Source organism: Phocoena sinus, chromosome 5 (assembly GCF_008692025.1).
Source record: "Phocoena sinus isolate mPhoSin1 chromosome 5, mPhoSin1.pri, whole genome shotgun sequence".
Classification (NCBI taxonomy): Eukaryota; Metazoa; Chordata; class Mammalia; order Artiodactyla; family Phocoenidae; genus Phocoena; species Phocoena sinus.
The window spans coordinates 122,292,713-122,309,945 of NC_045767.1; the positions used below are offsets into that span (position 1 = coordinate 122,292,713).

At 37.5% G+C, this 17,233-nt stretch overlaps 1 protein-coding gene across 1 annotated transcript; it reads left to right on the plus strand.

Annotated features, from left to right (window-relative positions):
- Positions 1–1,116: 1,116 nt before the first annotated feature.
- On the plus strand, positions 1,117–16,484 carry ADH1C (alcohol dehydrogenase 1C (class I), gamma polypeptide). Its single transcript, XM_032632364.1, has 9 exons — positions 1,117–1,214; positions 4,309–4,410; positions 5,034–5,172; positions 7,157–7,244; positions 7,342–7,561; positions 9,387–9,647; positions 12,508–12,643; positions 13,847–13,985; positions 16,214–16,484. Exons 1-9 carry the CDS (start codon positions 1,197–1,199, stop codon positions 16,236–16,238), a joined length of 1,128 nt encoding a protein of 375 aa, XP_032488255.1. The 5' UTR covers positions 1,117–1,196; the 3' UTR covers positions 16,239–16,484.
- Positions 16,485–17,233: the final 749 nt, after the last annotated feature.

The window sequence follows — 17,233 nt, forward strand, 5'->3', positions numbered from 1 at the left end:
TAAGTAGTTGAATGCACTATGTCCTCCTAGTGCTGGTAAAAGACTTGAGATTTATTAAAAATCAAACTCTTTCTCATACTCACTGCACTGAACAAAGGACAATGGAAATGCACAGGAGTTTTCTTGACTAATTGCCAAATGATCATTATTTAGTTTCTAACTTAAATGTCTTCTCTCTACAAAGCCTCCTCTGAGTCCTTCAGTCAGAATGCCCTCCCTCTGATATAGAACATCACAGATGGTCTGACTTGGTTGCCTGTGTCTTTTTCCCCCATAGATTGTGAGTTTACTTTTATGGATGATCACTGTAACTAACACTTATTAAAGGCTGTCCTGTGTGTCAGGCCCCCTAAGTGCTTTAAAAGGATTAACTCATTTGTCCATCAAACAACCTTTTCAGGTGGCACTACTATTCATCCTCATTTTACAGATAAGGAAACTAAGGCCAAGGACAGTTAAATAACAAGACCAAGTTCACACAGCTAGTAAGGATAGGGTCTGCTCAAATCCAAGGTCATGCTATAACCACTGCCTCATAATGCCTCCTGGCACGGGTAGAGGCCATCTCTTATCCATCATTGTCACCCCACGGTACCCAGCTGAGTGTCTGGAACAGGGAAGTTCCCAGCCAGTGCTAATTGGTATTGAGTGGAGCAGAAATGCCAGAAACAGTGAGCACCTTTGCTGTCACTGACTGGTGTCTGACTTCTCTGCTGTGAAGAGGAGAGTGCTGAAGCAAACACATTCCTCAGGCTTGTAACTCTCTCCGTCCTAAGGCTTTTGTGCTGCTTTCTTACTCCTCCGCCTTGCTAACTGCATTATGTGCATTATAAGTTGGAGCTTAGTTCACACAAAGGGAAAGCAGAACTCTGAACACCCTGTGTGGGATTGAGAGAAGAGAAATACATAATCCAGGAAAAAGATATATCTAGGGAAATATTTAACCTGATGAAATCAAGATGTTACCTGAAATTAGCATATTGCAAACAAAGTCAGTGTTTCAGTGCACTGTTCTTCCTGATTTGACTTGGTCAAAAATAAGCTGATGGGAGGGGCTTAAAGATCCCAGATCACATGTGTAGAATTGGGCATTATCCAAGCAAACAATAATCTGTGCAATATATCTGTTGTACATACTTAAGCAGGGAAGAGTCTGTAAGAATTCACGTCTCCTGGCCTGCAGAGAAAGCAGAAACATGAGTACAGCAGGAAAAGTAAGGCAATTTTTTTTTTACTTTTGGAATTATATTCTAATTAATATAATACACAGAGATACAGTATTTAATGAATAACTTAAAATTCATATATAAATTAGAAATAATATATACTGAAATACAACATAGAATATATGCTTCAATATACAAGGTATATTAAACTACAATTGAGATGGGCAATACCTAAATATCTTTAACAAAATGTATAGCATTATACCTATTACGGTCTGTATTTCATATATTAAATAAATGCGAAGTAGTACATCCAATCATGAGTAACTTTCAAGTCGAAATGAAATGTTTTTATCAAGAAGTTATCTTTATGTTAAGATACCATAATATGAATGTTATTCTTTATAATCATAGTCTTCTTATGAATACAGGAAAGTTCAGTGTGACAAAACTTTTGTCGATCTCAAAGCATTAGAACCATCAAGACAAAACAAACGAACATCAACATGCAAATTCTGATTTAAAAGGGTCCTATTGTGGCACAATTCAGGAAATTTCCATAGAAATCATATAGAACAGTTGTCCCCAACCCCTGGGCTGCTTAGAAACCTGGCCTCACAGCAGGAGGTGAAAGGCAGGCCAGCCAGTGAAGCTTCATCTGCTGGTCCCCATCGCTCGAATTACCCGCTAAACCATCCCCCCTCCCCCACCCCCCAGTCCGTAGAAAAATTATCTTCCGCGAAACGAGTCCCTGGTGCCAAAATGTTGGGGACCACTGCTAAAGAACGACATCTTCTTCATGTAAAAGTCAATGTGATTAAAAAAAAAAAAGTTAATACTGATACAGTTTGAACCACTTATTAGCACTGGGAACAGAGATATTTGGTTCTAAGTCTTCCATAGATTCATGTTTATTTGTTCAATGTGCTTACAGGTGCAGAGAAATACATGTGGTTATTCAATACAATCAATTCATGTTGTTTAACTTCTTCACGGCAAAAGCCTGTGTAACTGTTTCCAGTAGGTTTGCTGTATTAGGAGTTGATTGCACAATATAATATCTTGCTATGATGACTCAACGGAAAGATTCTGAGGTTTCTACGCACACTGTGGGACACACAAAAGGCCTATATCAATGAGATTGGTTGGAAATCTTATGGGTAACCAATTGTCAGTTTTCTTATTCTAACTTTATTTTCATCCATTACTGATTAGCATTTACAGTGGCATATTACATTTCAAATGAAGAATAGTAAAGAAAAAGAAAAACTAAATTTTCCAAAACTCAGCTTGAAAGAGTTCAGAGATCAAAAGGGTAAGCCAAATGTATTAATGATAATTATAAATTATAGGCAATCAATTCTCACTCCTCAGGTGCAACATCAATAACTTTTAGCTATGATAACACTTCATTTGTTTACCCTTCCTGCATTGTATGTTCTTCAAATGCTAAATGGCAACAATAATAATACCTACTTTCATAAGGTGGTTGTGAGAATTTAATAAATTCATATTAAATTTTTTTTTTTTTTTTTGTGGTACGTGGGCCTCTCACCTTTGTGGCCTCTCCCTCCGCGGAGCACAGGCTCCGGACACGCAGCCCCAGCAGCCATGGCCCACGGGCCCAGCCGCTCCGCGGCATGTGGGATCCTCCCAGACCGGGGCACGAACCCACGTCCCCTGCATCAGCAGGCGGACTCCCATCCACTGCGCCACCAGGGAAGCCCCATATTAAATTTTTTCATACTGGAAAGCATTGAAAATGGTGCCTGGTACATAGAAATAATTTAATAAATACCAGTCACTGCTATTATTGCTGTTATTGCTATCTAACCTCTAACCTTTTGTTAATCTTTTACTACCATCAAGTAGTGAAAAGATAAAATGATGTTAATTCTTTGGACACCCAGCTTTGTGATTCTGGGAAAAGTGTTTAGTCAATTACTAAATCAGTTGAGCCTCAATCTTTTCATCTGTAAAATAAGACTAATAATTCAATAATACTGCCCTGTGAAGTTTAAAAGTCAAACATGTATCAAGAACTCACCCAACACAGCCACTTGTGCCTGCTACATCATTGGCACCCAATAATCAACACCTATCTACCGTTAGTGTATTATTTCCAAGTACTCTTATATTTATTGTGGAATTGACCATGACAAACACTTTGCAAAGTAGAAGGATTTGGCATACAAATAATGAAAATAAATTATCAGATAAATTTCAATTGAATTTTTATCATATTTGCAATATGCTAATTCTCTCTAGAAAAAACTGTCAACTAACTATACAAGCTTTGCAAAAATGAACACAAGTCTTATACTACATTCCCAAGCACTAAAAATGTGTTCAACTTTTATTTGTAAGAACACCTGTAAGTAAGCTATGCTAGCTAGAAAGTCAAATACACAGTTGTCCCATTTTTAAATATATGCGTGTGTGTGTGTGTGTGTTGTGTGTGTGTAGAGTTTTAACCTCTACAATTTTGGGCTCAAGTGTAATCTGGAAGAAACCCCTATACATAAATTATATAACAAAACAGAGCTGCCAAAGCTAACTTTCAAATAAGTGATGCAAACAAATAGCACATAGAACAAGTGTAGAGAGAAAATCAAAGGAACAGGCAAATAGAGAGAGAGAAACCCTAGGCAGGGGGGCAAGTCCATAACTGGAATCATAAAGTCAGATCATTTTGGAGTGGAGAACTGAGCAAGGGAGAAATCAGTATCATGTGAACAGACACTGAATCTGTCAGCAAAGTGATAGTGATTTAGAACTTCACGTACGAGCCAATAGTTTTGGGTAAACAACCAATTTCAGGACTGCATTAGGAAATAGAAGCAATAAACAATCCTTAGAGAAAAAAAAACCCATGGTGTTCTTTCTTCATGAAAGAATATATTCCATTTTATCTCAGTGTCTCACTATAGTTAATTCTGTTTCTCTTTGCTTGTGGTATTGCTTTACACATTTTTATAAAGAGGTACTATTATTCTTTTTGCAAATCAAAGGTTTTCATTTCTGTGGAACAATGTTACTTTCTAGACATGGGGCTAGATGTTGCACGTAAAAAGGTAAAAGACACAATCCCTGACTTCAAGGGTGGGGAAAAACTGGTATCGTCTTTCTGTTCAATTTTCAGGTAATAAAATGCAAAGCAGCTGTGCTATGGGAGCTCAAAAAACCATTTTCCATTGAGGAGGTGGAGGTTGCACCCCCTAAGGCCTATGAAGTTCGTATTAAGGTAAAACTTTCTTCCATTTCTATTTAATCTTAGGTTTAAAAATTTCAGAGAGTAACAATGAAAATAACCAAAATCCATTAAGAGGCACTTTTCATATGGTTATCCAGACTGTGGAATTACATTTGTTGCCAAGGAAAGTTGTAAGTATAAATTGTTAAATTTTTAAAAAAGAGACCAAAGAGTATATACAGTATAAACCTAGTAAAATAAAAAAGAATTTATGTGTTAATACAGAAAAATAAGTGCAAAGGAATATATATCCAGATTTTAAATCAATTAGCATTAGATGGTAGCATTTAAGTAACTATTTTCTTGGTGCTAATCTGCATTTCCTACTTCTATACAAAAGATTGCCTCCTTGTATATTATATGACTTAACTATTTCAGAAACAATTATTTCACAGATTATTCCAAATTGTTTAATGCATGAAAGGAAAGTAGAGGAGGGTTTTAGGCTGAATAATCTTGGGTATAAATTGAATCTGTATTTGGGAAGAGTAGGAATTATCAGTAAAACCCGTGAAAACTCTTTAGCGCAAATTCAGGAAACTGGGTATGTTAAGTCCATCTGAGTGAGGGTCATAATATTTTCTGAATCTAATCATCCTCCCTTTACCCTGTAGATGGTGGCCACAGGAGTCTGTCGCTCAGATGACCATGCGATTAATGGATCTTTGGTCACACCTCTTCCTGCGATCATAGGCCATGAGGCAGCCGGCATTGTGGAGAGCATTGGAGAAGGGGTGACTACAGTAAAACCAGGTACAGAATTCACAGCTGGGGAACGTGCTTTGGTTGAGGACCCCAAGATGATCCAGCCTGGATGATGACACTGAAGTAATAAGAGATGAAAGAACTTGCTCAAGGCTGAGCTAGGACTTGACTGGAGGTCTCTTCCTTTCCTCCCTCCCTGCCTGTCTCAGGCATGTATGCATCCATGCACTCCTGTATTCTCTCCTTCAGCAAGTATTTCTTGAGGACCTGCTAGATGTCAGCCACCATGTTAGATCCAGGGAATACATGAGGATCAAAAAAGACCCAGTGCCTGCCAGGGTGGAGTTCATAATGAATTAATTCCCATTTTAGTGTTGCTAAGCATTGTCTTCTATCAGGTCCAAATTAAAATACAAATGAGACAAGGGAAAAAACATGTCTGTGTCCTGAGCCTCTAGATCAGTGTATGGAACCTGTTCTGTACTGACTTCACACAATGGGGATTGTGAGGCCATGACTGAATCAACATTATCTCTTCTCAGGTGGGAAGTGGAGCCCATTCACTGATTTCCCCTTCCGATATGGCCTTCTTTACTGAACACGGAATGAACGAAACAGACTAGTTGGCAGGAAATGAAAGAGAACTAGCAGAAGGCATCCTGCCATAAACAATATCTGTTTTATTACCTTTAACCATGATTAAATGTGACTGGTTACCAAGTACTATTTTTCTTTAATATTTATTGTATCCTAATATTTATTGTATCCTATTAGGATACAATATTTATTGTATCCTAATCCTATTGTATTAATACAGATATTTTTAGAGGTAAACTGAATAAACAGAAAATTTCCATGCTATCATCTCATATAAAGTTTATCTATTAAATGTTATCTTTCTGAGTCTTTTGGATAAGTAGTATAGATGATTAAAAATAAATATTTTTAATTCTAAAAAATCACTTTAGCCAGTAGATTTGACCTCCCTGCTTACCAAATACTTAATTGACCTGTGAACAGAAAATAATAAAATCAGTTGTCTGGTTTGAGTTTCAGCTCTCAGTATTTCCTTTAGTTAGAAATCTATTAATAATAAATGACACCCCTACTTTTTTTTTTTTTTTTTGTGGTACGCGGGCCTCTCACTGTTGTGGCCTCTCCCGTTGCGGAGTACAGGCTCCCGACGCGCAGGCTCAGCGGCCATGGCTCACGGGCCCAGCCGCTCCGCGGCACGTGGGATCTTCCCGGACCGGGGCACGAACCCGTGTCCCCTGCATCGGCAGGCGGACTCTCAACGACTGCGCCTCCAGGGAAGCCCAACACCCCTACTTTTCACCCCTGCTCCCTCCACCATAGCAGTAAAAATGAACTATTCACAAATTATCAGCTACAAACATTGGAAAGTCAGTTCTTATCCTAAAAGAGTCTAACTTATTATTGAGGGTTGAGGTTTTCAAAAGCATTTCTTAAATTCTTATGTGTCGTATTTTTGTTTGTTTTCCTTAAAAAAGAATTTTTTTAAAGGACTCATTTCATAGTAGAGATAAGCATAATCACTTTGAAAAGCCAAGAAATAGTTGTTGAGATTCTCATTGTTATTGTATCCCAAACTATTATAAAATACTGGATCATCTAGTGGAACTATGGCAGCCTGCTCACAACTTAAATTTATATTTACACTTACAGTGAGAACATTTGTTTTAATTATTAAGGATTAAATGAGATGATACATATAAAATCCCCAAGAGAAAGGGCACACAATAAAAGATAACTATCAACACAGTGGAACCACTTCTAAAAATCCATGTTGTTTTCCACATTTGCATTTTCTTTGGGCATCTTCAGGCATATATAAACCCAAACTGGTAACGATGCTGGCAGGCAATGACCAAGACATAGTGCTGACTGGACCCTATTGTTGGAGACTTTTCAAAGTCAAGTGCCTCTAATACATATGTGTAAGTTCTAAGCTCTAGCTCTATTAATTCCTGGGTAGAAATTTAAGAAGAATTTGTTTTACCCCCTTCCCCAGGTGATAAAGTCATCCCACTCTTTGTCCCCCAGTGTGGAAAGTGCAGTGTTTGTAAACACCCGGAAGGCAATTTCTGCCTGAAAAACAAGTAAGTTTCTGATACTCTCCTTAAGCAGCCAAGGAATCTGCACGTCAGTTATACTCCTGTCTCATACCCTCATGTGCCTGTGTGTTGCACTGACCAGTGTGACCAAGCCTCGGGGGACCCTTATGGATGGTACCAGCAGGTTCACCTGCAGAGGGAAGCCCATCTACCATTTCATCGGCACCAGCACCTTCACCCAGTACACAGTGGTGGATGAGATTTCGGTGGCCAAGATTGATGCAGACTCACCGCTGGAGAAAGTCTGTCTCATTGGCTGTGGATTTTCTACTGGTTATGGGTCTGCAGTCAAAGTTGCCAAGGTAGGAATTACAATGGGTGATAAAACCAGCTACACTCAGACTGTCAGGAGCTAAAAGGAGAGCAGCGTCTCAAAGGAATCAGAGATCATGCTACACAGATTTACTGGTAGCTTCTCCCCCCACCACCGTAATAACATTGACATGCTCCATAGAATTGAGTCTGTTGATTGTAAGTAGAAAATGCCCTCAGAAGGAATTGAGAGCGCATCCTAGAAAATTTATCTGTTAATCACAAACGAAAAGCTGTTGATAATTAACTAAGAGAAAGTAAAGATGTTTTCAATACTTATTCTTCTACATGTGTTTTTCTATGGGATTACTAAATTTTAGAGCTGGGAGCTCGTTTTGTCATTCATTTTGTAGTTAGCACCAACATGAGCCATACACAGCAGTTTCCAGTAAGTTCTGAGTCAGGAAAAGTAAACGAAATGAAGGTGTTGCCTTTGAGGAGTATCTAGTCCATGGATCTTCTACTCCCAGAATTATGATCAACAGTAGATTTCAAAGCCTTACCTGATATCCTGATATACTTCCAAACTGAGGGTCACCAACATACCCACTCTATGGATCTCTATGAGGAAAGCAATGAAGCTTCAATGATGCATGAAGCATTTATTCCACTGCTATACCTCCAAATCTAGTAGTATCCTTTCATTTTATGAAACTCAGGTCCAGAGACATAGAGCTATTTGCCCAAAATCTCACAACTGGTTAATATGACAGCTGTGACTAGCCTCTTTCTCAAAACTCCTGCTGAATCATAAACCATAATACATAATTACCAGCACTTTTAAATCACAATCACAAGCCTCATGTTTTTCTAAGGTAAAAAAGTGGTGTTGTGCCCCACAGAATGTTTACTTGGGCCAGGAGGAACATTTCACCCACACTGAAGGCTAACTATAGCAGATCAGGTTTATTAAACAGTTCCTTAGGCAAGTTAAACAATTGAGAGCACGTGTTTTCCAAATTTCTGTGAGCCTAGCACTAAGTCCCTTGGCCAATTGCCTCACCTGAGCAGGTGGTCCAACTGAACCTACACACAGAAGCCAAGAAGCACTTGGGATGATGAATTTCATCCATTATTAAAGTACAGGCTAGCTTTTCATTGCATTATTCTTCATTAGTGTATTTTAAAAAGCAGATATAAAGACCCACTCAGAGCACACTGGTCCCAAGCAGTATTATCTTAAAATTACCTGTTAAATTACCCCTGTTGTTAAGTTTGCTTTAAGCCGAGGATAACTCTTCTATGCTTCACTGATAATTTCTGCTCTCATTATACTGATCATGACTACTGAAAGTTAATGAAACAAGGAGTTAATTATTGAGGGTTCAACTAGATTATTTTTTTTCAGTCTCCTCTCTTCTACTTATTATTTAATTTCCCCAAAATTGTGTTTGTGTATGTGTGATGGACTGAAGCTGGCTATCAACAGATTCTCTTTAAGAGGGGGTCACTAGCATTTAGAGCTCAAAGATCATCCAGTCCACTGGCTCCCAGCTTGGGTTTCCCATTGGAGTCACCTGGAGACTTGGTCTTACCTGCAGAGAGTCTGATTTAATTGCTTATGGGCTGTGACCTGGGTGTTGAGATATTTTTTGAAAGCTCCCCAGGTGAGTCTTATGTCTAGCAAAATTTGAGAACCACTGATCTAATTCAACCCCTTCATTTTAAACATGAAGCAGCTGAAGCCAAAAGAAGTTTTGAAAACAGATGGACGTAGTTTGAGTCGCTCCTGACAAGGGAAAAGCATGGCACTTTATACAATTTAGGCTCTTTCTAACAGTCATTAATCTGTATTTGCATTTTCTGAAAACACAGGTCACCCAGGGCTCCACCTGTGCCGTGTTTGGCCTTGGAGGAGTTGGTCTGTCTGTTATCATAGGCTGTAAGGCAGCTGGAGCAGCCAGGATCATTGCAGTGGACATCAACAAAGACAAATTTGTAAAGGCCAAAGAGGTGGGTGCCACTGAGTGCATCAACCCTCGGGACTATGAGAAACCCATCGAGGAGGTGCTGAAGGAAATGAGTGGTGGAGGTGTGGATTTTTCATTTGAAGTCATCGGTCGTTTTGACACCATGGTATGTACCCTGAAATGCCTTGAGACATCAGCTTCTGCATTCTAGAGTCTACTTTTATGCAGCAGAATATAAACATTATACATAAAGAATATATTTTAAACTATGGCAACTTTCCATCTCCTATTTGTTACCTGGATTGCTTAATTATTATTATGAGGAATCTCATTCCATCAGTTACGTATAACTGTCACAAGTATTATTTCCTTTTTAGAGACAGAAGAGGGTATTTTTATTGAGCCATCATAAATTTATTTTAATTTTTAGTTCAAAAAAATTCAACCTCAAGTCAATATAAAGAATATAAATTCTGGTTTCAAGTTGACAAGTTTGATTTTTCCCCCACATTCTTAACAAAAAATGGTTTGACAATTTTTATAGGTTTCAATGGATATCATATTTTGGCCAAAAGAAAAAATGAGCAACTTTAGGCTCCGTATCATTTTATTAACAGAAAATATGCCCTGTTTTACCACAGCACGCAGCACAGTGCCTGGTACATAATATGCATCCAAATCTGTGTGTTGAACTGAATACTTTAAAAAGTCAACAGGTTTTTCCACCAAAAAAATTTAAGTGATATGTATCTCATAGTGTTGTTTCTGGATTAAGTGAGATAAACATGTAAAAGACTTAGCACGTGCCACCTGTCAGTAGCAAGCTCTTATTAATAAACGTCAGCTGGGGTCATCAACATACAGTACTGTTTGCAATCTTGCAGCACTTACATCATCTTTAAAATATACATATTACTTTCAAATAATTACAATTATCAATTGCAACAGAGAACACATCCCTAGCTACATTTCACCTAACCAGAATTCTCTAGAATCCTAATGAAAACACCCCCAGAGACCAACAAAAAAAAGCCCCCTTTTAAGGTTCTCCAGTAAGTCCCAGCAGTGTTGGTAGTAAGAAGCAGCACCTAAAGAGTAAAGCTCTTTGCAGCCTTGACCTGGGACAATATGCCATAGACGACTGAAGTTCCAATACAATCCAACTTTTTCCAAGGCTCTAGCCTTTCTCCTTATGCCGTTTTTCTATGGTTTCCCCTCCATTTTCTCTTGTGGAATTGGACTGTTTTAAATGTCTGATAGCCACATGTTCTAAAGTTCTCTGGTCTTCCAAATGTCATACTCCAAAATCAAATGACTGATTATTATATATTTCGGGGGGGATCCTAAACAACTTTCTTACTGCAAACCTGCTTAAAAACCTGACTGGAGGGGAAAGGCTTTCTTTTCAAGTTCCAGAGTAACAGGTGTAGTTTAAAGTAAAGTCACACAGGAGTTAAAAGCACATTTAAAACATGCCCATTTTAGGTCAACAACTATATGGAAAGGTGCTCAACATCATTAATCACCAGGGAAATGCAAATCAGAACCACAAAGAGATATTACCTCATACCTGTTAGAGGGGCTATTATCAAAAGACAAGCAATAACAAGTGTTGGAGATTGTGTGGAGAAAAGGGAATTTTGTGCACTGTTGGTGGGAATGTAAAATTGGTACAGCCATTATGAAAAGCAGTATAAAGGTTCCTCCAAAACTTTAAGATAGAACTACCATATGATCCAGCAATCCCACTTCTGGGTATATATCCAAAGAATACAGAAATCACTGTCTGCACCCCCATGTTCATTGCAGCATTATTCATAATAGCCAAGATATGGAAACAACCTAAATGTCCACTGATGGATGAATGGATAAAGAAATTGTGATGTATATATAATATATATATATATTCATATATATTATATTCAATAATATATTCAATAATATAATTCATATGAATATTATTCAGCCATAAAAAAGAAGTCTTGCCATTTACAACAACATGGAATAACCCGCAGGACATTATGCAAAGTGAAATAAGGCAGACACAGAAAGACAAATATTATATGACCTCTCTTATATGTGGAAACTAAAAAAATCAAATTCTTAGAACCACTGAGTAGAACAGTGGTTGCCAGGGTCTGGAGGAGTGGGGGAGGAATAATGGGTAGATGTCAAAGAGTACAAACTTTTAGTTATGAGTAAGTTCTGGAGACTTCCATGTACAGCATGGTTATTATAGTTAATACTACTGTACTGTATACTTCAAATTTGCTAAGAGTGTAGAGCTCAGATGTTCTCACTACAAAAAAAGGTAGTAGCTATGTGAGGTGATGAATGTGAATTAACTTGATTGTGGTAATCATTTCACATGGTATATTAAATAATCACATTGTTCACCCTAAAAAATCACATTGTACAACCTAAAAATAAACAATTTTTATTTGTCAATCATACTTCAACAAAACTGTAAGAAAATAAAGTACATAAATTAGGAAAAAAGTGTCCACTAGAAATGGGCGGTAGAAATGGGGATCCATTAAAAAGGGAGACTGTGAAGTGGGAAAGAGAGAAATGTTGATGATGTAATTGACCTTGTATCTGGTTCACCATCAAAATACCTGGTTCAAAGTACTGAGTTCAAAATATCTTAATAAGTAAATGAAGAATGAGTTAACTAACTCAGATTGCCCAGGGGTCATGTGATGATAAACATTACCTTTATTTGAGGAATCAGATTATATATATGTAATGATATTTGCCTCTTTATTATTTTCTAAAGAAGACTTAAGTACATACAAACATACAAATTCATTCATCTATTGTCTCATTCAACAATATTTTCTGGGCATTTTCTAAAGCCACACCTAGTGGCTTTAGGAAATAATGGGGAATGAAGAAAAAGGCATAATCTCTTCCCGCCCCACACACACAATTTAGCTAGATCCATATTACACGATACCGTGTATCATAAGTTGGGACTACCAGAAAATCCACTTTAATGATGCTACATATTAATTTTATTCCAGATGGCTGCCTTGTTGTGCTGTCAAGAAGCATATGGAGTAAGCGTCATTGTAGGAATACCTCCTAGTGCCCAAAATCTCCCTATGAGCCCCATGTTGCTGTTGACTGGACGTACCTGGAAAGGAGCTATTTTTGGTGGTACGTAGTTAGGCTTGAGGGCCAAATTCTTACTAACGTCAGGATTTCTTCCTTTTTACAAGTGACAAGGCCAGGTTTTAAAATGCAGTGTAGGGACTTCCCTGGTGGTGCAGTGGTTAATAATCCACCTGCCAATGCAGGGGACATGGGTTTGATCCCTGGTCCAGGAAGATCCCACATGCCACGGAGCAACTAAGCCCGTGCCCCACAACTACTGAGCCTGTGCTCTAGAGCCTGTGAGCCACAACTGAGCCCGCATGCCACAACTACCAAAGCCTGTGCACCTAGAGCCTGTGCTCTGCAACAAGAGAAGCCACCACAATGAGAAGCCCACACACCGCAATGAAGAGTAGTCCCCACTCACCCCAACTAGAGAAAGCCTGCGCGCAGCAACAAAGACCCAACACAGCCAAAATTAATTAATTAATTTTAAAAAAAAACGCAATGTAGTTTAAAAATAAACTAAAATTCCTTTGTATCTATAGGCTCCAAATCAACTAGATGTGGAACTAATGCACACAGAAAGTCCCAAGATAGACTTTAATGGAGTCCCCATAAACTAACAAGGATCTTTCAGCATCATCTCTTTTTTTTTTTTTTTTTTTTTTTTTTTTTTTTTTATGCGTTACGCGGGCCTCTCACTGTTGTGGCCTCTCCCGTTGCGGAGGACAGGCTCCGGACGCGCAGGCCCAGCGGCCATGGCTCACGGGCCCAGCCGCTCCGCGGCATGTGGGATCCTCCCAGACCGGGGCACGAACCCGCGTCCCCTGCATCGGCAGGCGGACTCTCAACCACTGCGCCACCAGGGAAGCCCTGGCATCATCTCTTTTGATACTTGTGACTGCACAATGCACTGAAATACCTAGGAGGATCCAGGAAATCCATAGCGATAATTTATGTCTGCACTCACTGCCCAAATTTAGACAATTGTTAAATTTTCTTCTTCACTTTGAGAATAACCATCTGTACTATAATTTCTCTATGAGAGAACTAATAACCAAGGACCCTAGTTTGTTTGGGGAGATTGTATTAAAAAGTCAAACCACTGCAAAAGGATATTGAAACACACCATCTCTTCTTAACCTCAGTAATAGTAGTCTGTGGACACTTTATAAACTTTCATTTAAATTCTATGTGGAAAGTCTCCTCTCCAATTCTCCTCATATCTGGCTGAATCTAACATTGATGTCACTTCCTTTTCAGGCTTTAAAAGTAAAGATTCTGTCCCCAAACTTGTGGCTGATTTTATGGCTAAGAAGTTTCCACTGGATCCATTAATAACCCATGTTTTACCCCTTGAAAAAATAAATGAAGGATTTGACCTGCTTCGCTCAGGAAAGAGGTAGACTTTAAGTTTCTTTTTATGGTGCGGTTTGACTAACAGAGAAAAAAAGGTAGAAGGATGAGAGAAAGCAAGGGTGCAGTACCTTGGTTTTCCATTCCCAGTTCAATCTTTGCATGTAGGACACTTAAGATCACGTTGTGAGAAGCTAAATGCTTTGCACTGCCTGTTTTGTTGAAGCCAAATTATGTTGGTCACAGTAAATCTGAATGATCAGAGCCCTCTGCCTTCTTTACAAGAGAACTCTCACCTTTGCAAGGAAAAAGAATGAGACACACAGTCATATTATAACATGGAGTTACTGCAGCCCCTGCCTAACCACCTAAAACGGTTGACTATTAATAGCTATAAATTTAAATTACATTCAAGACATCCCAAAAACTCATTATGGGAGCTGGTGGAGCTATATAGGCATTATTTTCTATACAGATATTACTTTCTTCATTAAAATGCTATTATTGTTATTCTTTTTTTTCCATTTACAAAAAATTTTTCACAAATAAAAATTATTGCAAAGAGGAAGGGTACAAAATCTATTTTAAATCTTTAAATCTTACATGTTCTTCAAAGCTTAGGAAAACAAGCCAGTTCCATTTTCTACCTCTAACGTTTAACTTTTACAACCACCTAAAAAGAAGAATTTTATCATTTGCCTTTATATATGGGGCACAATTAATAATAGGCAGTTTTACCTAACTCTCCCCTTCTTGTTCCATAGTCCCTGCTTTTTCTGCACCTTCACACTTCTTCTCATGAGGTTTTCAATTTTAAACAATATTTCTTTAGCACCCATACACATAACACATACTAGGCACTTAGTCTGATAAACATTATTGAGGAAGGAAAGAAACTAGCATCCAAACAGTACCAGATTACATCCTTTCTAGAAAGCAGTTTGGTCATTTGTATCAGAAACCTTAAAAAAACAAAACAAAAAATAAAACTTAGATCCTATGTCCCAGCAATGCCATTTCTGAGAATATATTCTACAGAAATTATGAGATATGCAAACATACATATGTTTAAGCATGTTCATCTATAATATCAAAAACTGGAAACATCCCAAAGGTTAACATTAAGGGGATAGTTAAATAAATTCCAAACATGTACTAGAAATCAATGAAGCCATTTAAAAAGAAATGATTTCATTAAATTGGGAAATTCTCCTGATGTAATTTTAGGCTATAGAGTAGAGAAAACAAACTTATATATACAATATGGTTCCAAGTTTTCAATAAGAGCAATAAAAACTTGCATATGTTTAGAAAAAGTTGATCAAAATTCAAGAAAATATTAACACTGATTATTTCTGGGTTGTGGGATTACAGGTTATCTTTACTTTCTTCTTTATACTGTCCTTTACTTTCTAAATTATCTACACACATTTTTCATATATATTATATATATACACACACATATATATATATATTTTTAAATACAAAGACCACCTTTTTCTAAAGTACCCATCAGAAGATGGTTTTTGGAAAGGACATTAGTTCCAGTAAAATGTAACATTTCTGATCTTTCCAAGAATAAAGTCTCACCCAGTACAAATCAATTCTTTTTTTTCTACTTCTAAGTCTCCTTAAACATTTCTTTATCAAAGCTCTATTAAACTTTCAACATGGTCTTAACTTTATTACACTATCAGCACCTTTAGGCACATTACCTATCATTTGTAATTTGTGCAACTTTGTATTTGGATTTAAATCCCAGGATCCCACACTAGATGTGTGATCTAAAGAAAGCTGCAAGTCTCTCCAAGTCTCAGTATCTACAATCTCTAAAATGGAAATAATATTAGAAACTGCCTCCTAGCATTGTTGTTTAAGTAGAAGTTTAAATGATAAAATACATGAAAAACATCTACATAGTATGTGACAAACAGCATGAACTTATTACATATCATTACACATTGTTATTTTGTATTCCTTATTATACAAGGCATGTGGGATCTCAAAAATTATATTTTGAAAATCTAATACATAATGAAGCCTAAATGGCAGTCATATTCAGGATATAATAGAGCTTCAGGTTGGAGAAAACACAACAGGAAAGGATGAGATGATGTTTTACTTGACTTGAGTGCATTACGGATGGGAATGAAATAGCAGGAAACAAAGATAGCTTTTCAAAGAGACAAGTCAAGTGCTCCTTGTACTCTCACATGGAAGAGCATATATTATCTAAACATTAAAACAATCAGTATCTTTTATTTTCTGTTTCAGTGTCCGTACCGTCCTGACATTTTGAGACTATACACATGGCTTCACTTGTAGCAGTCTTCCGGCTCCTCCATCATCTGAAACATCAGCCAAACATCATCAATAATTCTATTCTTCAGAGATACTACCAATAAATTACACATGGGGGCTTTCCAAAAGAAATAAAATTAATGTGAAATCATTTTTTAAGCAAATGCTTAAAATTCAAGTAAGAGCCAGATGAACCATCATATGGGTAATTGAGTCCAATAAACCCTCCTTCTTAATCATTCTACTCATGTTGAATTGTGTCATCTTTCCCACTGAGGAAAGGTATTTCTTTTGGGTTTTTGCACTTTTTGTATCTTTGCCACCCTTAGTCTTTGAAGCCTTAGTCATTGAGAAAGTCCTCATGATACTTATTCCCCAACATACATGTGATGGATTATTGTGCTCCAAGTCTTCTACCTGTACTTCTACTGTCTGTATTTTCCTTTTTATGAAATGTAGCAAAACCCTACAGTAAAAACTACACATAGTCTGCGAAAGGATACACTCAGATTTATAAGTGGAAAAGGTCCAGAACTTCTAAGTGCAGGGAATTTCTTAGGGGAATGTCACATATTTTTAAGGTGAAGGGAAGTGTTTTTATACTACAGTTTCATACTATATGTGATAAATGTGAGGTTTGAATAGTAAATCTGAAAACTGAACTGCTCTTGGAACCATATTCCAAAAGTCTATAACTTTTACTCGGGAAAGTACTTTATTGGTTAAATGATCTTAGTTATTACAATTGACTGAAAATAAGTCATAAGGTAATTAAAAATAATACGGTGGCTTGAAGTCTAGGGATGGGAATAAAGCAGCTGTGGACACAGCGTGTAAAAAGGGTAACTAAGAAATGGCACAAACACCCAAAGCAATAGATTTTCTAAGTAGATGTATATACACATAGAGATGTACCTTTGTGCAAAAATCTTTTCAAACTAGAACTTTTCTATTAACTACCATGTCTTAAGCCTATAACCCTGGAATTAATTC